This window comes from Athene noctua, chromosome 13, assembly GCF_965140245.1.
Source record: "Athene noctua chromosome 13, bAthNoc1.hap1.1, whole genome shotgun sequence".
Classification (NCBI taxonomy): domain Eukaryota; kingdom Metazoa; phylum Chordata; class Aves; order Strigiformes; family Strigidae; genus Athene; species Athene noctua.
In genome coordinates this window covers 18,298,337-18,320,091 of record NC_134049.1, presented here as the reverse complement: position 1 = coordinate 18,320,091, position 21,755 = coordinate 18,298,337, and the positions used below count along the sequence as shown (strand labels likewise).

General features: G+C 41.3%; 1 protein-coding gene across 3 annotated transcripts in view; it reads left to right on the top strand.

Moving 5' to 3' along the window:
• Nucleotides 1–3,551: 3,551 nt before the first annotated feature.
• Nucleotides 3,552–21,755, top strand: part of ANXA2 (annexin A2) — a 29,323-nt gene continuing 11,119 nt past the window's right edge. Inside the window, exons 1-4 of one of the 3 annotated variants that reach the window (XM_074917419.1) lie at nt 3,552–3,702; nt 8,376–8,435; nt 12,425–12,524; nt 20,030–20,124. In XM_074917419.1, coding sequence (XP_074773520.1) covers nt 8,388–8,435; nt 12,425–12,524; nt 20,030–20,124 — 243 coding nt within the window. In that variant the 5' untranslated portion in view covers nt 3,552–3,702; nt 8,376–8,387. Of the gene's footprint in view, nt 3,703–4,428; nt 4,464–8,375; nt 8,436–12,424; nt 12,525–20,029; nt 20,125–21,755 lie in introns of those variants that run through there. The other 2 variants (XM_074917418.1, XM_074917417.1) reach the window with 2 other exon arrangements.

The window sequence follows — 21,755 nt, the reverse complement described above, 5'->3', positions numbered from 1 at the left end:
CTTTTTTTTATATATATATATATATATATTGAATTAAAATATTTAATTGGGCAATACACACTGACAGAATTGTGGCCTTCGTAACTCCAGTGTTAATGCATCTTTGATTTGTTGTAGACAGCATCCTGGAAGAGTATGAGCAAAATCTGTATAGATGAAGGACCCAAACAATCCGGGGCAGAAGTGAGAGAAAAATCTATTGAGTGCCAGAGTGATGCACTAATGGTATTGCAAAGATAAATTTTGGATCAGAGGGGAACATAAATTGAATATTCAAATTAAGCACATCAGTCCTCCAGTAGTATAACATAAGATAACAATAAGAAAATCAAAGGTGTTGGTGAGGTGGAAGACAATGGTATATTGAAAGAGGAAAGGGGGGAAAAAAAAAAAAAAAGAAAAAATTCCTAGCAAACAATATTAAGCAGTAACAAAACAATGGGAGAGTTAGCAATGGTAATGTCACTGAGTCTGTGAGCATGGAATAAATGGACCTACAACATGTCCATAGAGTACAGGATCAACCACAGTCACAATGAGCTGTCAGAAGGGAAGAATGAGAAGTGAGCACAAGTACATTTGTCTTTTCCATCCACAGGACTCTGGGGAGCTCCAGTCAACAAAATGCACTCTCTTTGATTTCTGTGGTCAGCATGCAGGAAGCCGGAGATCACAAATAGGTAATTGCAGCTGAAATAGTTGCCAGCTATTTGAATTATGACCTTGTATGCAGATACTTTAAGGGCATGTGGGGACTAAGCAATGTGAAAACAAGTTGAAAACCTCTCTTGGCACTGCCTTACTTGCAGGCTAGTTGCAGCTTGTGTCTTTCAGTAAATCATCTGTGAGGCAGGGACAGAGAGACACTGGGCTTGTAGTAAGTGCAGTCCTTGTCCCAGCCTGTTATCCATTCTAATACTGACAGTAGTTACTTTAATTTAGTGCTCAGGAGCAGTGGTCATGGACCAGAAGGCCTTGTGATAGGTGCTGCACAAACCCTGCAAGCTTTGGGTAAATTTTCAGAAATAGCCCATGTGACTTACAAGCTTATTTTTAATTTTAAAAAGTGATTCTGGCACTTGGCTCCTGTTCTTCCATTGAATGAATTTCCTTTCCCTGTTTGGCAGATAACAGAAGTCTTTCCTATTTGCACAGTCTGACTGCTGCCTTCTTCAACTCACTGGTTTTGCAGAGTTTTTTTCTTAAAGGTATGAAGACTATATCGTATTTCCATGGGCAGGATCACCAGGCCTCAATATTAGGGGGTGGTAAGTTGTTCTGCCTAAAGTGTTAATGTGTTTTCTGCTGTTCCAGCTACTTAAATTCCTCAGCTGGTACAAGTACCTTTGATGTCAGTTGACCTACATAAGTGGAAAGCAATTGAGGGAATTCATAATATGTATGAATATAATGTTCATATCTTCATGACTCTGAATATGGTTGCTCTTTTTCTCCTACTGTCATTGTTTTTTTCTTTTGAAATCACTTCAGCAGTCCCTGAAGCTTGTGTAAGTTCAGAGAGGTGGCTGTCTGTTTTAAACTGAGGTGAATGTGTGATTCTGAGGTTGAATAATTGATGATTAACTTGGATATTAGAGACAACAATTCTGAAGCTGTTGGAATTGCTGGAAAATATTTTAATGCTGCAGTTAATGTGGCTGTAATGATAATAGTTCACTTTTATATCAAAGTTTTTGCAAACTGTTCATACCTTGAAGATCTAGTTAAACAAAATTAATGGTAGTATATGAGCTACTTAAAATGTTAAGAAGTACTGCGTTATTAAAAAGAGAACAATTTTCTAAGGAATTGGGAGTAGTAGTGTCATTGGAACAGGCTGCGGTAGAGGGCTGAAAGGTAAATGGACCTTCAGTTACGAGATGAATGTGTTCATCTCTGGATTAATGCGGTAATATGTGACTAGGCAGATTTTATACAAGAATGCAACATATATGTTAGATGTTGGCAATACATTACATATGCGAAAACGCTTTTTTTCAGCTGTGGGTGTTGTGGTTATGCTTTTCTGCTTTTGATTTAAGAACGTTTGACAAGAGATGGGGGTAGAAAAACTATCCCTGAAGGACTGTGCATCTATTAGTAGGCAAATTGGCTGTCTGGCTTCTATTCAACTGCTTATCCCTATTTAAAGCCCCTAATGAATACTGCAGTAGAGAATGGCTCTTACTTCTAGGACCAAGTATTTGTGACCTGTGAGTCACCTTTCCAAGTCGCCGGTGATTTTTTTTTTTTCTAAGAAACCTGAAAAGCAGTGGAAAATTATTTGTTTAGTGGAAGAGGATTGTTGAGGTGGGGATACCCAGGAATTAATTTTTAAAGACAGATTAATACACAGAGAAATAAGCCCCGTGGCCTTGCCAAAATGAAAGCTAATGTGTCAGACTAATGCAATACTGGCACTGATGTTCTGTGACAAAATGCTGTTCCATGATATGCCTTTTCCTATGGCTGTCCCCTCCATGTCACTTTTCTTTATTCAAAAAAGGGCTATTAATATTATTTTCAACTTCTGCAGTGTTCACCCATCCACTCTGTTGCCTCAATGTTCAAAGTCTAGTGTAGTATTTCTTGATACTTCTCCTTTTTTGTATCTCTGATCTCACCCCAGCAATTACTTTGTGGCTCAGTCCATGTTTGTGTGTCACTTTTGTGCTTGCCTGCTTTTGCCACCACTGTTTTTAGGTACCTGGCCTAGCCTAAAACTTTTTTGTCCTCTTTGTCTGCTAGATGTCTCTTGTCTGTGTCTCAAAAAAACTTTTATAGCAGAGACAAATTTCTTTCAAAATCTCTTTGCACAATCAAGACCACCCTGTGACAACATACTCTTGAAAGGTATTCACCTGCAGGGGGGTACAAAAACCCCACTTAAGTTACAGGAATAACGGTATGTGCTGAGAACGGGAGCACTTGCTTTTTTCTGAAGTATTTGAGACTGATCCGCTTGAAATTGATCCCGGCCGCTCGCAGAGCTCGTGCCCGGGGCTTCTAACGCTTATTGCTCGCGGCAGACGCCGTTCGGGCTGCTCAGCGCAGCGATACGCGGTGGACTCTGGGCCGATGGCTGAATGCCGTGGCGCGGCGCAGGCCGGGCGGTCGCTGCGAGCCGCCGGGAGCTGTTGGCCCGGTGCGGGCCCGGTGCCGGCGGGGCTGTCCCCCTGCCCGGGAGCCCGGCGCCGTCGCGGCCGCGTTGCTCTGGGAGCCCTAAGCACGGGCTGCAGCGACGACCTGCGGTCCCCGTAAGGCGGGGGCGAGGGCAGGGGCGTGGGGGCCGCTCTCCGCACCTCCGCGGGGCGGGCGGCCCCCGGGGAGAGCGGGGCTGGGGGCCGGCGCTGAGCGCCGCCCTCCGCACCCCGGGGCGCTGCTCCCGCCGCCTCCTCCGCAACCGCAGGACTCCCCCCGGGCGGCCGCCGGGGACGGGGTCCTGCGGGACACGGATGCGGAGGGAGAGGCGGCTTCTGCCCCACCCTTGCCCGCCCCGGTCCCGCTCCCGCTCCCCTTCCCCTTCCTGCGGCGGGAGGCGGGCGCGGCCGGGTGAGTCAGCGCCGCGGGGACCCGAGGGGCGGAGGGGGGGGCTCTGGGGCGGGGAGGGCCCGCCCGGCCCTACAAAACCCCGCCCGGGCCGCCGCCGGCCCCAGCCGCCGCCAGAGCCGCCGCCAGAGCCGCCCTATCCGCCCCGGCCAGGTGAGCCCTCGCCGGGCGCCCCGGCCCCGCCAGCGCGGCGCGGAGCCGGGGGGACGTGGCAGTTCCGGGGGGCGGACGGGCGAGTGTCGGGCCGCGGTAGCCCCTTCCCCGGCGGGAGCGGGGCGGGAGCGGGCGCTGCGCGACCGCGGAGCGGGGCGGTGGCTGGGCGCGGCCGCCGCCCTCCCGCGCCTCGCGCGTTTCTCCTCTTCCTTGGCATTGCCCGCCCGTTACTTTCCCGTGCTCGGCTTCCCTGGAGCGGCGGCCTCCGCGGGCGGGGCTGCCGCCGGGGAGCCCAGCTTGGGGCGCCCCGCGCCACCGCTGGGTGTGGCGGCGGCGCTCAGGAAAGAGGAACCCGTCCCAAACTCCGTCGGACTTCCCCAGATGCTGCTCGTGTCCTTAAGGCGCGCAGAGGCGCGGCTGGGTTTTAGCCGTCACGCTGTAAGTGCCCGCCGGAGCCTGGCAGGGGCGCGGGCCGCGCCCGCCGGCAGCCTGGGCGCTGTGCGCTCCGCGGTGCCCCCGGGGCGGGGCCGCGGAGAGGCCCTTGTCCGGGAGCGGTGCGGGGAGGCAGCGCTGCCCCGCGCCCCCCCGCGCTCCCCCGCGGCGCGGCAGGGAGCCCTGCGCCGCTCCTTGCCCGCAGAGCCAGGCTTGGGCACGGCGCTCCCACCCTGCCCGGCCACGAGCAGCGCTGGAATCTTGCTGCTGCCGTTTGGATTGTGAGTCAGCGCGGACACCGCTTCCTCCTCCTCGGGTGAGGAGGGGAGGTAGGGCGAAGGAACGCGGCCGTGTGTTTAACGGGAAGAAAAGCTAATGATTTCAGGATAGTCATGCAGAAGTGACTTGTGTTCTTCTTATACGTGGCAGCTTTAATTCTGTTAGTGTTAGTTGTTATGCTCACATTCGAATGCTGCATCTGCACAGGGATGTGCAGACTCTGACACATAGGTCAAGAGTCAGAAAATCTTTTGGAACCTCTGCACTCTTGAGTGATCCATCCCTACATGTGCCTTCTGTTGGCAGAGCTACTTGTGATAAGCAGCCCTAGTGACTATAGCTTCCATTACCTAATGTATGGAATAGTTTGCCTTGATTTAAAAAAAAAAAAAAAAGTTTCGGGAGTGAGAATAACTTGAAATTGAAGAAATAGAAGTCCTTAATTTTATATGTGCACAGTATCTTTCTGGAATGGAACATCTCCTGGTTTAGTAGCAGTCTCTGTGGAAGAGAATGGTTAATATAAGTTTGTGGTAGTGTGCTTTAATGGGTTTTGAAATCCTTTTCTTTAAAGCTTTTTTTTTTTTTTTTTTTTTCCCCTCAAGAAGTGGCTTTAAATGATCTGCTGCACCTCACTGGGTGATTTGAGGAGATACAGCCTGGCTCATTTCTACTTGTGGTTACCACTGATTCTGAATGAATGATTTTGAGTCCTTATTTTGTTTTACAGCAGATACTGTGGATCTTCCTCCCTCTTCCTCATCTTTTGTGTTGTCAGGCCTTGCCCTAGTTTTTGGAGATCTGACACAAATGTGCTCCAAGTGAAAGAATTTCCATTCTCTCATTCTAGGGATGCCGTTTCCTTGGCTCAGTTGTCTGGGAACACCCTTTGTTTAATCTCTGTCTGCAAGAGTATAATAAATGCTTCTTAAAATGCTAACTCTGCTTATTGAGCAACGTAGTTGTTTGTGCATACCTGACACTTTTTTCCATGGATCACATGGATTTGGGGTTTTTTCTGCTGTAATGTACATGAGCTGCCCCTGGGAACTGAGATATTGGGCTGCTTTTAAACACACCCTGCTCTGTCACCACGCAGTTACGGGGGTAAGGTACTGAATATATACTAGGCCCCATACAATGACAGATTTGCAAACCAGTGATTACTGTGGGGTTTGAGGTCAAAACAGATGCTATCTCTTTTAGTAGAATAACATTATGATTCAGGATTACATAATGTGGATTTAGGAGGAGAACCAGTTGTAGAAACTTGCCTTAAGGTATTGAAGTATTGGGTTACAGCTGGAAGGTAGAAGTTGATTCTTTTCCAGATCTTTCTTTACAGAAGAACAAGTTAGTGCAAGTATTTTTTATTTACATGTCCAAACCCACCCAGAACTTGTCAAAACTACATCTGACAAAATTAGTCCATTAGAGAACAGTGAGAGTCTGTCCTCAAATATGTGTGCCTTACAAAGCAGGGTGTGACAAGAGATGCATTTGTTCTCTGAGTAAAAACCTTTCTCTGCAAAGATTCTTGCAAAAACTCACATTTTTTTCTTTTGCCAGCTTGCTGCTGATGGGCGGTTGGTTGCTATAGCATTGTTGTGTGCTGATGATAGGAACCTCCCAGTTCCAGCCCTATGTGAGGGTGTGTTAGTTCTGTTTCTGGACTCTATTCAAATTTTTTGTTCCAACAAGTCTGATTCAATGTGGTTTTTAATTGATTTAGTAACAGGAGTCTTGCAAAAAGCTTTTCAGTGATTTTTTTTTTCTTTTTTTGTGAAAGATTATACTGCAGTTGCTTTGCTTCAGCTTTCACCGGTGTTTTTCAGTTCTTTGTGACATGCAAGACCAAAGGACTTCTGTTGCTCATCTCTGGTATTGGTTGTAATGCTGTCAGAGTACAAAGGTCTCATTGTTACAGACTTCATTTTATTAAGAGTAAACGTTAAGCATTTCATTACTCAGTAATATATCATCTCTCTCTAACCAGCATGGTTAATAGTGCCAATAGCAGGTAGCAGCTCATTACAACTTCTGCAGCCTATCTTTAAAGGGCTGGATTGAATTTTTGCTCTGAAAAAGATTTATTCTCAAATAACTTGATGCATGACTGTGATTTCCATTCTCTGTCTTATTTTTCCTCTTCTGGGATCTTAATTTTTCCTTGAAGTAAAGGTGCCTTTGTTGCTTATACCTAGGTTGCTTCAGAAGATTATTTTTTTATTCTAAGTGAGGAAAGGTGTGATTACAGCAGTTACACTACAAAAGCCATGTAATTGCATTTTTGCATTTTATTCTCATAACACTTGATATATCTGCTAAAAGTAAGGATTTCTCTGCTTTTCTTTTGATGTACAAGACATTTACATGAGCTAAAACAAAAAATACACACTTGTTCAAGAGTTTTAACCAGATCTCCATTATTAAGAAACTATTTCAAACTTTTTGCTGGTTGTCTGAGCTCTTGGTTTCAGATTGAGTGGTGAGGAGTTTGGTCTGTTTGGGAAATTTGCCTGGACAGCTAGTACCGCTTGACTGAGAATGCCCCGATACCATCAGAAGAATGACTGATGGAGGACAAAAAAAGAATCTGAAAACTGGTCAAAAGGACATACCCAGGACTGGCTGCACAACAGCTGGGAGTTGGCTCAGAGGGCATGATATCTGGGAGCTGGATGAGGGGAACCCGTGACAGTGTGCAAGTGAAGGGAGTGGCACCCAGTGAGGCTGAAAATAGTGCAATTCTGGTTTCAGGCTCAGTTACCAGTTAGTGGAATGTCCGTGAGGTGTTGCTGTCCTTTCTGTCCTAGCTCTTATCAAGCCAGCTCTTTTTCCTGTTTGATGATGGTCTCTACAGCTTGATTGTAGAGTTCCTGAGAAAGAGGCTTTAATTTCAATAGGCAAAATAATGTTTGTTGCAGGTGCCAGCCTGGATAACTAGAAGGTAATGTGAGTGGCAATGTCTGTCCTTTCAGTAGAGGAAGGTGAGAGCAGAGTTTTGGTAATGCATCAAGCCTTTTAAATATTGCCTCTGGCTTATAACCTTTGGAAAAAATTTCCTCCTTAGTGGAAAGACCCTTCCAGTAAAACAGTAGTACAGCTCTGGCAAACTGCCCTGACCAGAAGACAGAGTTGAAAAAAGGCAGGACATTGTAACGTAAGGATATCACATCAGTATTTCTGCAATGTGTATAATCTATTTTAGGGTTGGGTTTTCCCTGTTTCTCTGTATACATGTTAGTAAGATGTTATGCAGGGTCTGTCAATGGAGCAGTGATACTGATTGTGTTCCCTCAGTGTGTCTTACTTGTGGAGCTATCATTTTAAAGGAGTCCTTGCTACCTAGTGTCTGACAGTCATGTTGCTAACTGGTGTCCGCAGCTTGTCCTGTGATTCTTACTGAGGAGCCACTACAAAACCATACGATATTAGAGGCATTTGTGGCCTGTGTCCAGGATTAAAGATTGAACAGCATTATGATTTTATAGAATGTCTGCATGAATATAAATAGTTTCAATGTATTCCATGAGTACTTGAGGAATTGAGTGTCTGATTTAAATGCTACTACTTGTTGCTGCTTTTTGGTTTTAAGATGGACCAGGCTATAATGTTTCTGCACAATTTTCCTGGTACTGGGTTAGTTGTAGGCTTAAGTTGATTCTGTTTCTAAGGTAGAGATTCTCCAGTTCCTAAGTTTAAGTATTAAAAATGCAGAATAAATGGGGTTTTTAACGAGTAAAGAATCATTTTTATTGTGCAATAGAATGAAGACTCTGACTGTTGCATTATTAATGGTGGTGTGTCTTGGAAACTCTTCAATCTGCTTAATCTGGGATTAGCAGATTCATGGGATTGTGTCACATTCAGTGCTGCAGTGTTTCAGGACTACATAACATGCTGATGTAACTGTAAATATATTTAAGTCTACTTGTTTGGGTTTTTTTCTCTTCCTCTAGCATTCTTTCAAGATGTCCACTGTCCATGAAATTTTAAGCAAGCTCAGCCTTGAAGGAGATGTAAGTATTATTATCTAAGCAAGAAAAGTTCGTTTTACTGAAATGCCACATCTTGTTTCTTTTACAGGACTCTCTACCAACAATTGTATTGAGATGTACAGTTTACAAGATTTCACACATCTATTTGAACTTAGATTGACTGAATACCTAGTCAGCAGTGATCAGTTTTTCAGCTACAAAGCAGCTCTGTAAGGACAATTATATGAGGTGACTAGATTTAATGACAGTTCTAACTGGCCCGCAGCATGAGCAGTATTCATGTGCTGGGCCATATGAAAGAGATCACAGGACAAACTGAATGGCTAGTTCACATCTGTGGTCCCTCTTTCTTCCAGAATGAGTTAACACTCTTAACAAGTGAGTTAAGATAAGAGAAGATGGAAATATGTTCAGTTTTGCTGATACCTTCTGAGTTTCTTTTCTTTTTATTTTTTGGTTAAAAATGGAGAATATTACTTAATAGGAATTAAAATATTGGTGATCTCATTCCTGTACTGGTTGTCACCAAAACAAACTGCCTCTTGAAAAAAATTATTTTCTCAAACTTCTTTTATCATTTTCTGTTTTGAAAAGTGTAAAGAATCCTTGTTTTGATTGTGTATTTTCTACCACATCTGCACTTGCTTGATAGTTTTACTGAAATACCGGAAAGCCACACTCTGTCTTACATTGCAACATTAGATGGTAGGGTTACCAGTGTAGTGTCAGAATATCATGCCATGAATTTGTGGCTCTGATTGTCGCTGTAGAGGAAGTGAATCCTATCCATTGCGTTATTTTATCATATTGCTTATAAACTTGCTACACTTTTAAGTTTTATAGCCGGTAACTCCAGATCTGAGCTTGGTACAGGCAAACTTTTTGCCTAGTTTTGTTACTTGTTGTGAAATAAATTTGTGAAAGAGCTATTGCAAAGAACTGTCTAGAGCACTGTAGGTAAGTAGCAAAGCTGATTTTGTACGGCAAAACCAGTCAACTCTTCAGATTTCTTGGCTGTGTTTGTTTCAATGGAGAATTACTTTCGGAATAATATTTGAGCAATCTGCTCTCAAGGGCAGAAATGTTTCTTCCACAATGCTTGTGAGTAGTTGCAAAAGTCAAATTTGAATGCTGTTCCATGCCAGCATTTTCATCAGAAATCCTGCCATAGAGTGTAAGAAATACTGGGCAGCTGGTTTGTTCTGTAGGTCCCAAGTTGGAAGCCACAATTTTTGAGCTAGTTTGCATAAAGGGTTTGCCAGTTCCCCTAAGCAATGATTCAGCAAGTTAACTGGTGTTAAACACAGTACTTCAACCACCCATTTTGCTCAAAAAAAAGTTTTTAACCTTGAGGGTATAGAATGGTTGCAGCTGAACCCAAGTCTTTTCTTGTGCAATAAGGAATTTGTGCATTCTGCATCAGTGGTACAGCAACTGGTTTGTTTCAAGATGAAGAAACTGACCTGCTTGCTTCAGCCTGGTATTATCTGCTCCTCCTTTTAAGGAAAGGAGGGAGTTGAGCTGAAGTTAATCTGTGTTTGCAGTTTCTATATCTATCCACAAGAGAATATAGAAAGTTTCTTTAACAAAGATCTTGCTGTTGTGCTTCATCATGTGCTCCATCTTTGCACTGAGAATTGGAAGTCTGTATTTTAGTCAACACTTTACAGGTTACTTTATAAGTGAGTCAGTTTTCAAACATGACTGTCATTTTTTTTGAGGACAGGGAATACTGAGATGTAGATATCTTCTAAGGATCCTGGGTTTTTTTAAAGAAATTAAGCCTCCTCAGCATTCCTGCTAGTGATATATACTTCTCCTTCATGTTCTGCTCTTCCCAGTAGGATTGAATTTATTAAGCTTGGAGGCAGTAAACCAGTTGGAGGACCTCTGAAGCACACTAGATATGTGGGAATTAAAAAAATCTTTCTCTGCTTTAGTCTGGCCCAGACTGCTTGTGCAGCTAGCTACACAAGCTGGACTTTTAATGCCACATCCTAGAAAATTTTGTATTGAATGGAAAGTCAGTTGGAAAAACTCTGGTCTGAAAACATACAGTACTAGTACTATGGTACAGTAGTGTACCAGAGTAATTTGAGACCATATAGTCTGGAATTTAAGTGGCTGGCTGTCATGGGTGAATAATCACCCTGATAAGACCTGTGTCTGCTCCACTGAAGTACTCAAGACATTCATCTGAGAGAGTAAAGCATAGTCTTTGTGGATGCTGAGTTTGAAGATGGTCCATTTACGGGTAGAGTAGCCAACAGAAGGTTTCTGTATTTTCTGGGTGTACAGATATACATGGTGCTTCCTGGGTCCTTTGAACAATGTCAGAGGATTTGAATCCAACTCGTTGCATGCACTGGGTGGAAGGACAGAGGGAAAGATGGCTCCCAAACTGCAAATATGCTTTGTATTTTCTCAGTGTATGATGTCATCTTACAGTAAAATACTCTGGCCAAATGACTCAGAAAAAACTAAGAGCTGGGTGGAAGGAGGGGTGCCCACTCAGCCAAGCTCACCAGGCAGCTTGCTTCAGATTAATCAGCAGGGATGGTTAATTAGGTAGAAGTGCCACCTGATTGCATATACTAATAGGCTTTGGTTAAGGCCTCTTTCAGGCACACAGATTGCTCTGAGGTTGCGTTGCACATCTCCATTTACTGTTCCTGTTAGCAATTTGATCTGCTAACAGGAAAGGCTGTGTTTTGTGGTGTGGCTGGGGGCCAAACTGGGGCCACTTTGCTAAATTGAGCTGATGGTAAGAGACAAAAGGAAGAATGGTTCGGTTTATTGGCGTTTTTTTGCCTTCCCATCTCCATAGCATAACGGAGACTGTCTCAAGAAGGGACAGTGGTTGCTGCCAGAGGAACCTCTTCAGGACAGCGTGACCTACCCCTACAGGACAGAGTTAAATGTAGTCAAAAACTATCAAATTTTTTAGTTAAAATTTGTCCTATTAACAATTTGCATGTAAAAAGAGTCTCCAGGGATATTAAAATAGCTTAGTCCTATTTACAAACCCAGCTTTCTGCTGGAATTAGGGACTGAAACAAAAGTTTCTGGGGATCTTTACCAAGAAAGTGTAGTCATTCACTTAGGAAACAGCTATGGCAATTTCAGGTGTTAGTCACTACACCTTTCTGACCAAGGTTTAGGTCTCTAAACTGAATTTAGCAGAGTGGGATTTGTGAATATTTCTCAGCTACTTATATGAAACTCTGTGGTTTAGTTTAATCTGCCCATGGGAGGTGACACTATCTGAACTGTGAGCTTACACTTGAACAGCTGAGAAGAGTTGAATCTCTATTCTGGTGACCTCCTGTTTGAAGTTATAATCCCCAGGAGAGGATAGTAATAAACAGCTGATAAAGTCTGCTAACTTATAGCATGTTGCAGCTGTTTACTGAGTGAACTTACCTGCAAGTCCCCTTATTTTTAGCAGAGGTGATTTGAAATGTCATTTGTTTTTGTTAGCCTCGTGCCGCTTAAGTATCTGCAGGTGTAGAGCTTCAAAAGATTGAGTAACTTCTGCTTTCTAGAACTATAGGTTTAAAAAGATTTTTTTTTTTTTTTTTTGGTATTACCCTTAAAGTCCATAAGATAGGACACAAAACATGTTCTAATAATACTTCAGACTTAAATTTTCTTTGAATTAGCTTTTTGTAGTCAGTTTCCTTCAGATCTAGCCAGAAAACTCCACATTTTTAGGAGACTGAGGTTTAGTGAGTAAACTTGGAATGTGTTAGATTTTTGCTGCCATAATATATAATATCTGTTTGTATATATTATTTGCTGTAATAAGCAGGGCTGTGAGTAGATTTCTGGACAATACACATCAGGAGAACAGAATTTGGTGGCTCTTAACGGAATTCCATTTTCACAGATACCTAATGGTAGTTTAAGAATTTGGCTAAATACCAGTTAACTAAGAGGCACGTGTTTTATTAACTGCAGCAAGGACAGGATTACATGGTTTAACTTTGAGGTTGTTTTTCTTCTTCTAGCATTCTCTCCCACCAAGTGCATATGCCACAGTTAAGGCCTACTCAAATTTTGATGCTGACCGGGATGCTGCAGCCCTGGAAACAGCCATCAAGACCAAAGGTGAGGAACATGGGCTGTGGCTTTGATTCTGCTTATAAGGTAGAATGCTGGTGTGCAAAAAAAAAAAAAAAAAAAAAAAAGTACTCTGTCTCAAGACCAATGTTTTAATATCCTTACTCTAGGATATGTATTTTAGGAAGTCTTGGATTTCTCAGACCCCACTGATGAAATCTTGTCCGAGTTAGATGCTGAACTCTGTAAATGCATGCTTTGAATATGCTTTTAAAGTTTGTAGCCAAGCATTGTTGAGATTATCACTGAAAACGTCCACTTGATTCACTTGAGTTTCTTGACTCGTCAGTACTTCAAATTCTACTATTCTGCCACTGAGAATGAAGTGTCAACTTCTATGGCAGTGATTTGAGACCAAGTTCTGAATCATGATTTCTACTGGATTGGACATTTTTTTCTTTCTTTCAGCTCTCCAGACAGCAGAATAGGAATGATGCAAACACTTTTCTTCTGGGTTTTGAACCTAAATGCTCATGTATCTTACATTCATTTGAGGTCAAAGAAGTTCCTAGAAACAACAGAATCTAGTTTCTGAAATGATATTGCAGTATTTCAGGGGCAAGGCAATGTGAGAGTCCTCTGTTTCTCTGAGCTCTCGGGTAGTCTTCCATCTCCTTGTATCAGTGCAAGGATCAACCACTTCCACTGACTGGTAGGAGACCATGATGGAGCAGGGGAGAGATGCAGCTGCATGGAAAAGCCTGGTATACTGAAACAATCAGGAGTACAAGGAGTATGAGCTGCATCTCTGCAGTAGTACCTTGGTGGTACTCCCAGAGTAGTGATCCTCTGTCCTTGTCCTGCTCTGTAACAAAGAAAGGGTATGTGTGCCACGCTCTCCAGACTTCCTCCAGGCCAGAGAAGCAACAGCTGGGTGTAGCTGGAACTGCCAAATCTTTTGCCTCCATGGCAGGGAAGGGAGAAATTTAAAAGCCAAACAGTTTCTCATCACAAAGAAATGAAGAGTCTTCCATCAGTGCCAACAAAGCACATGTTTGACTTGCTATAAAATGTAAAATATTGCCCCTCCCTAACAAGCATGAGGCTTCCTTTCACAAGATTTCTTAATTAAACTGGAGAAATCCCTTGTCTGCTCATTAAAGTAGGTTCAGTTCTGATTTTGAATCACTTTATGGTTTGTTTTTATTTTAAAAAAATCCTCCTGCAAGAGACAAGTAAATGTCTTCACGTTTGGCAGAAGATGCCTTGTGTGTATGTAGAGTTTTGTCTAGACTTAATAATTTTTTACAGCTCTGATTATAGGGCAAATATAAACATGTCAAATATATCAGGATACGTACAAATTTCCACATTTTAACACTGAAGCTGTTAATTCGTGCAGAAGGAAATTGCAATATCCTAGGCAGTACAAAAGCTTCTCCAGTCAGGAAACTCAAGCTCATGTCGTTTTTTTCACTTTCTTTTAGCAAAGATAATCAGTTTGCTGAGTTTGCTTTTAAGATACACAGGAACATTTCATTAGAGAGATGATTCCCAACACTTTGAACAAATAATAGGGAAACTTATTCATGGATCTGCATGTTTGTAGGATTGATCTTATCTCTTCTTATTAGCTTGTTATCCAGGAGCTTTTTTGGGAATGTGGCTTTAAAGGGAAGAATGTCTTTATGGTTTTAAACCTGAATCTTCCACCATAAAGTCTCTCTCAAAGGAAGTACTCCTGGAGGAAATAAAGAACAAGAGTGTTAGGACCCTTCTTCTAGCTACTGTTTCCTTGCACTTTGAATGCTTGGCTACGTGATATTTTTGTCTGCTAATTGAAAGTGTGAACTCTTTAAAATATGCGGTTTTTTCCAAATAAAAATTCTGAATCATCCAGATGAGAATTGGTTTTCCACAAACAGTGATGTAAACAGCTATACACGGAAATTCTGCAAGATAATGTTTTAAAATATTTCTGGGAAATATCTTCATAGTTTTTGAGCTAATAATACATCAGTCACAATGAACAAACAGTGCATACCCACAGCAGCTGCCTCTTTTCTAGTAGGTATCACCAATTCTCTAGCAAGTAGTTTGCATTGTATGTGGAAGGTAGAAATAAACAATGTAAGTTACCATAGAATTGTAAAGATTAATATACTTTGTTCATCTTGTTTTAAGATAGTGAGAGCAATATAACAGGTTATAAATACATATGCAAGCTCTTTCTGTGGTTGAGTTGGTCAGTTTCAAAAAAACATGAACTTAAGAACAAAGCATTTTGGGGGCTTTATAGAGGATAAAGGACTCCTGGTATCTGAAACGCGTGCCTTTTCTTGTTTTAAAAATGTAGGTCTTTGCATGGTATAATGGGCCAGTATTTCACAATAATCAAAGTCGTCTTTCAAATTGTATCCTTTATAGCAGTATGATGGAAATTATATTCTGTGGAATCTTATCTCTGGGAAAAATCATTTGCGTATACCTTCTGCATTTTTCTATAAACAATATGAAAGTATGGTATTTGCGGTCAGAGCAGGCCAGTTTTGAAAAGCTGCCATCTAATTAATTATCCAGCTGTTTCCCAGTAATGCAAATTCCCTGAATCAGTGTCATGATATCTGTTTTGTGGATTATGTGTAAAATGAAGAAAACTTATTTTTACTGGCTAAACAACAGCTAAACAACAATATTTTATGGCAAAGATCTGAGGTAGAGTGTCTGGCTGTTCTTCTCTATATATGTGGGATCTGTGGGAAATACTGTGCTGTGTTTACTGGGGCTTAGAAGAGTACTAACAGAGCATATGTTCGGTTTCCTTCTAATTCTTTGTAGGAAAGAAGTGTCTCGTGTTTCAGAGTTACTCCCTAGCATTGTGACTTTGTGTGTCTCAAATACTTTATTAAATAATTTTATTGTCAAACGAGGTTGTGAGTAGTTAATTAGTTGCAACCTAAACTACAACCTTTCACTGAGGTCTCATGGTATACTTTATTATTCCATGACTGGCAGAATTCAAACACAGGTTTGTTGTATGAAAGTGCTCAGAACATGCATCTGTAATAAACTCATATCCAGAAACTGGTAAAATGATGAGGTGTAAACCATAACGGGGGTCTTCTGTAAGATTGAATCACTGTTCATATAGTGAATCCGTTTATACGGATATCCAACATGCCCATACCTTTTAACAGAGTTTTTAATGTTATGAAGTAAAAGTTCAGAGGAAATCTGCTGGCATGCTGGTGGGGAAGGATAGTGCCTGAAATTCACCAAGCTGTGTTGGTCACTTGTTCAGAATATTATAGGATCAGTGAAGAAATATCTCATTGCAACATGGTTTGGGTTTGGTGAAATCTTACTAAGCAAAATTGCACAGCTGTAATTATGGTCTTATTTTATCTAAAATTTTTTCCTTTGACTTCAGTGGGATCAGGATTTTATCCAAGGAAGATAAGACACTGCAGATAATGAGCTCAATCAAATAGTCTGAGGGACTGTGTTGGTACCAGATACAAAATGGTGTTGAGGTCTCACAAGGGCTAATCATATACATCTTCCACTAATAATCTGAGGCCAGCTGCAGTCCTGTTTCATTTCATGCAGAGTGATGATCTCTGTAGTACCTAGATGCTGTTAAGATAGAGATAGCTTCTTGTATTCTGTCTGTGCTGTCTTTGACAATGACATTTAAGAGAACAGACTTCTAGTAAATGAAGTGAATGAATGTATGCCAGCTCTTGCAGAATGAGAGTATGTTAGCTCTGTTCTCACCTCATCCTGGAAAGTTAAGTGACTGTCCATTTCATCCATTTTGTTGAGAACAGTGCTGGTGCTGGTGCTTTGGCCCATGAAAATTCAAGTACAGTATCCTTTAAACCAAAAAATTAAAAACTCTTAACTCATCATTCTGGTTATGTTAATTTCATCTTTTTTATGTATTGAGCCATACACTGTCATCTCACCAATGAAATAGATTGACTCTTTTAGAAGAAAAGTTGTTATTAATCAGAGGGTTGAGGACTGGGTTGTTTTTTTTAAGATCTATGTTTTTTTCTTTCCTCCCCCTATCAAATACATACCCATTTGCAGGGAATTTTCTTGTTTTAAAAAAAATTTGTGAGCCAAAATGTCTGATTTTCAGTTGCCCATCGATAGAAATGCACTGATAAAATCTGCCCAGTCAGAATTAATTTGGAAATAAATTTATGTTTCATTACCCTGAAACTTCCAGAGATTTCAGTGAACGGCAAAGAAAAATGTTTGAGCTGCTCTCCTGCTCTACCCCACCTCAGCAGATGTGAGTCAGCATCCTGTCCATGCAGCATGATTCCCAAGTGTGAAGTACAAGCACTTATTTTCCACTAAATGCCAGAGCAATGAGTTAACCTTGTATTTCCATCCACAAAGTGTATGAATAAGAATCTTGGATGCAGGCATTTGCGGGCTTCTAATCTACCAAAGTTGTGATAAAACTTGAAAATGTTATTTACCTTTTCTGAATGCCAAGAATGGTTTAAATTTAGAATTTATTAAAAAGCTTAAGACATTGTCTTATGTTGTGGCCCTGCAACAGCTGAAAGGCTGAACTTCCCCATGTCTGTCTCTGTGTGGCCATTTCTGGACTGGGAGAATTTGTTTTCTTTTATAAAATGGAAACACTTTAAAATGTGCAGGAGTAGATTATGGCTAAAATGTGCAGTCAGCATGTTTTCAAACCAAAATTTGTAACTAAGACATATGGTGTTTTCCAGGGCTTTTTGACTTTTGCAGGCCAAGCTTGTGAGAATAAGAGCACTGATGTAGGTCTGCCTCAGCATGAGCTAGGGATGTAAGGCTATCAAGTACAGTATTTCCTCATGAAAAATGTGGTGAAGAGGGAGAAAGGAATTTTGGATTTGAGTCATCATTTTAGATTCTGTAGCTAGGGGCTAAAAGGTCTTTTGCAACATTCACTTTATGTGATTGATTTTATATCTGTTGCAGTCCTTTGTTTCAAGTTGCTGTGAGGTTGGTCTCAGTAATAAGGAAAATAAGTGCAGATGGATTCTGGCAGGGTTCTGAGTCCTGCTAGTAGCTGCTGATCTAGTTCTCACTTTCTGGTTTTTATACAAAAAATCATCATTTACACCAGTGTGTTTGCAAATGTGAAAGAAGCTATTCATAATACTTGCAGTATATGGAGAGACCTGAGTCAAAACTCTGGGCTTGTTCTGACCTCTAAATTAGAGCCACCTATTTATTTCCTTCAAAACTTGGCATGAAACTCACCAGAAAAAAGAACTAATTAGACATTATTTTTACATTGCAGAACAATATGCACTGTATTAGACATGCAATATTTAGAAAGAGTTTTGCTTCTTCTAAGCTTCATCCAGTCAGTTTGGAAATAGTCCAAACCAAATGGTTACACGGTATAGCTGTAGGTTAGCTTGATATTTGAGCTAACGATGAGAGCTTTTCTAGCTGTCTCCTCTGTCCATCCATTTATAAGTTATGCTAACTCTTCTGTTTGGAAGACTTCATTATCTGGACATTACTTCCAGCTGTGCAGTCAGTTTCCACCTGTGCTTTCCGGACAGCTTTGGTTAACCGCTAATGTACATGAGATACAAATGGACATTTTACCTAGGGGCTGAATTCAGTGATACAGACACAAACGTGCATTGGAGAATCAGGGAAGGCTACACAAATTCTTTCACTTGCATCTTTTTACAAAGCATTTGAGGAAAATATTATAACTGCCCTACAAAAACATAGTTGTGTTTGCTATTTTAAACAGAGTAAGAAAATTAAATTAAAAATGAGATTTTACTTGAACAAGCTAGTGTGTCCTCACAAAGGCCTTTGGAAATTTCATCCACCATTTGATTAAGTACACCTGGGCTGACCTTTTCAGATACATTCAGTGTCAAAGTGTGGCACAGTTTTTCTTATTTGTTACTTCAACCCTTTTGTGGATTTTGGTTTGGTTTGGTTTGGTTTGTTTTTTCCCCTGGCTGCTCTGTATCTGTTAGTAACAGTTCTTTTGTTTTACCTTGTGGCAGGGGACTTGCATTTCTAAACATTTTCCTTTGAGTAATGGAGACTGACTTCTTGCAAGGGCAGTTTGTGTAAGCTCTCATAGTAAGAGAAACTATTTAATATAACTTTAATGCTCAGTTAAAGGAATATAAATACAGTTTGTTTGACTTTTTTCTGTGGATGAGAATAAACAAAAGGTAGCTGTCCTTGCAGAGAGTGCTTTGAGAGACATGGATGTTTGCAGGGTGTGGTAATTGTATGTCCCTTGGGTTAGAGCCCTATCACAGGATACAGAGATAAGTCAGATGTTCCGGGTTCATCTCGAAGCTCAAGAGCCTCCAGTTCAACCAGGCTCTGGGACATCTTTTAAGCTGCCAAGACCAAGCTGCAAATAAGAATTGTGATCAGAGGAAGAACTGTGCCAGTTCAAAGAATGCAAGTTCAGGAGAATCCAGTTTGAAAGCAGCAAGTGAAGTGGGGAAAATAAGAGGAAATCTGAAGTGCAAGTTAGTAGCAGTAGGCAGGAGCAAGTGGAAAAGTCAAAGATGCTGCCTGCATTGGAAAGAACATGGAGTAGCGAGTAGCTGTATCTAGGAGATAACATCTGGAAATCCCGCTTCTTGTACAACATCAAAGCTTTTTCTCTGTACGCATTGGCCTGCAGTGATGACCTCTACGGGTTCTAAAGCTGTGGTGTGCATTAGGTTCCACTGACAGCCAGAGTGTCTAACCCTAGATGCATGTGTTGGCTTTTAACGTACAGTCTTAGTGATCTCTTTGCATTCAGCCTGTGTTTAAGTGCGTGAATTTGGAAAACTTCACTTAAAACTAAACCTTTACTGATACATAGCTGGCTTACTTAGATGCTCAAACTTCCAATTTATCTTTTAAGTCCTATAGGCATGTTAGTTAAAACTCAGTGTGGATCTTTGAGTGATAATTTCAAGAAAAGTAGCACATACATAGTTCTTCCAGTGTCAAACACCCATTCTGAGCCTCTGAACTGCTGAGAGAATGAAATATACTGTTCTATTTTCCCATTTTTGTGTTTGGAGTGATAGTTAAGTGACTATGGATTAAGTAGAAAATATAACAGCTTTATGAAGAAGCTTTAATTGAAAATGCTCTACCAACATGACAGGGCAAGCTTTAGTAAGTACAAGTTCATGTCAGTTTTAAAGCCTGTGTTCTTGAGCAACTTTTTGCGGAATACCGCATGACTGAACACAAGTGCACAGACACACAAATGAAGCAGAAAACAGAAGTAGCAAAGCTGGTCACAAACTAGATTTTGTTGAGGTGTATACATGCCTGTGTGCACAAAAATCTGCACTGCATCAAAAATTTGGGCTGTAATTGGTTGCCCTTTCTCCAAGAGCAGGACATGACATATACTAACTAATGAGAGCTGTTGAGCTCCGCCCCAGACAGCGTATATGCTGTGTTCTCAGCGCTGGAGAACATACTAATACAAAGAGAACAGTAACAAGGAAGTTTATTTAACTCTTTGTCTTATGTCTTTGTAGGTGTGGATGAGGTCACCATCATCAACATCCTGACAAACCGCAGCAATGAACAGAGGCAGGACATTGCTTTTGCCTATCAGAGAAGAACCAAAAAGGTAGTGAAATATGATGAAATACTAATATTCCTCTTGCAGGTAGATTTTTCAGGGCTTGCGTGTTTCACAGATAAGTGGATGCAAACTGGAGATAAGTATTATTTGGTTTGTCTTTTCACTAAAATTAAAGGTGAGTCTCCTTTGTCCATGCAGCCACAGTTTAGGACTGGTGGGACTTCCAGATTTGTTGAGTATGCACAACTGGGACTGAAATCTGTTGGAGACAGTGGTTTCCTAGCACCTCCAGAAATCATGATGGGTGATACACCAGCCAGCCAGCCACAGGATTCCCTGGTGAAAAATGCTAAACAATAGTGAAAAGCCATAGACATGAAATGTCTCAGGTTGAAGGAAAAGGTGCTTTAGGGGATTTATTTTTTTCTTTTTGACTTTTTGTGATTTTGTTAAGACAACTCAGCATAAGAAAAGTGTTCCATTTCTGTTCACAAAGCCAGTTTAAATGAGAACAGAGTGCAGTCAGTTGTTCTACAAACACTGTAGATGTAGAACAAAGTCATGTAATGAGTTGAAATATCACTAGGTATTACCCTGTAAGAAATAGCTCAAGTCCTGATCTGTTGATGGAGAGAAATCTGTAGAACATGTGCAGAATTCTGCATAATGAGTCTTGCTATCTGGAAGACAAGAGCTGTTCTCTTGACATGTGAAGTCTTGACAGTCTTACCATAATTGAAGTTTTATGCCCATGAAAATGAGGAAACTTTTATAGATTTGAGATTATGATGAATGTATCTCTTTCAGGTTTGCCATACTCCAGATGGTAGTCCTCCAGTAGCATCCCAGAATGCTCATCTGAAACCAAATGTAAATCTAGAGTTAAATTTTGGAAATTCACCAACTTTTATGCATGGCTGATAGAGGCACATGCAGAAGCACGCACCGGTTGGACACATGCATGTATGCACCTGTCTGCACCCTGGTGGTCGTGCTCTGTGGGCACTGGGAGACTCCTGCATATAAGCGGACTCTAGTAGTGAAATGTGTCACTTAAAGCTTTGTTAAATGTTTTGCATGACCATGAAAATGCACAGGCAAGAAAATCCGCAACTTTTTTGATCTGTTTCTTTCTCACCTTTTTTCCTTACTGCGACCCAAGAGCAAACTGAAGGTATCAAGTTTAACATGTGCCAAAGAATTAAACAGTTTGTAGAAACAATGGAAGTTTGCAGTAGAAACCACTCAGTGAAATAAACAAGTGAATGGCAAGAGAGGAGGAAGTGGGATATGAAAAGACATGTATGTATATCTTCCAGGGACAGTATCTCATGGTTTTCTTTGGCAATGGGTTGTGTTGTACTAGGCTGCTTGTTTTGTGTGTTGCAGGATTTCTCAGTAGATCATTATAATTTTAAAAAGTCACACAGATCTACCCCTATTCCTTTGAGTTGAGCTGTTTCTAATGGAAACTATTGGTAATCCTGAGGAATGGTGTTTGATCTGTGTAATCTTTCCCCATCACCAGCATTAATGGATCTACCAGTGAACACTGGGGGTTCTGCATGTGTGTCTTCATACGTGTCTGGTCAGTCCTAACTGCCACCAAAAATTTCTAACTTCGATGAACTGCTAATATCCAGATGCTCATTTGGAACACTAACTAAAACTTTTTC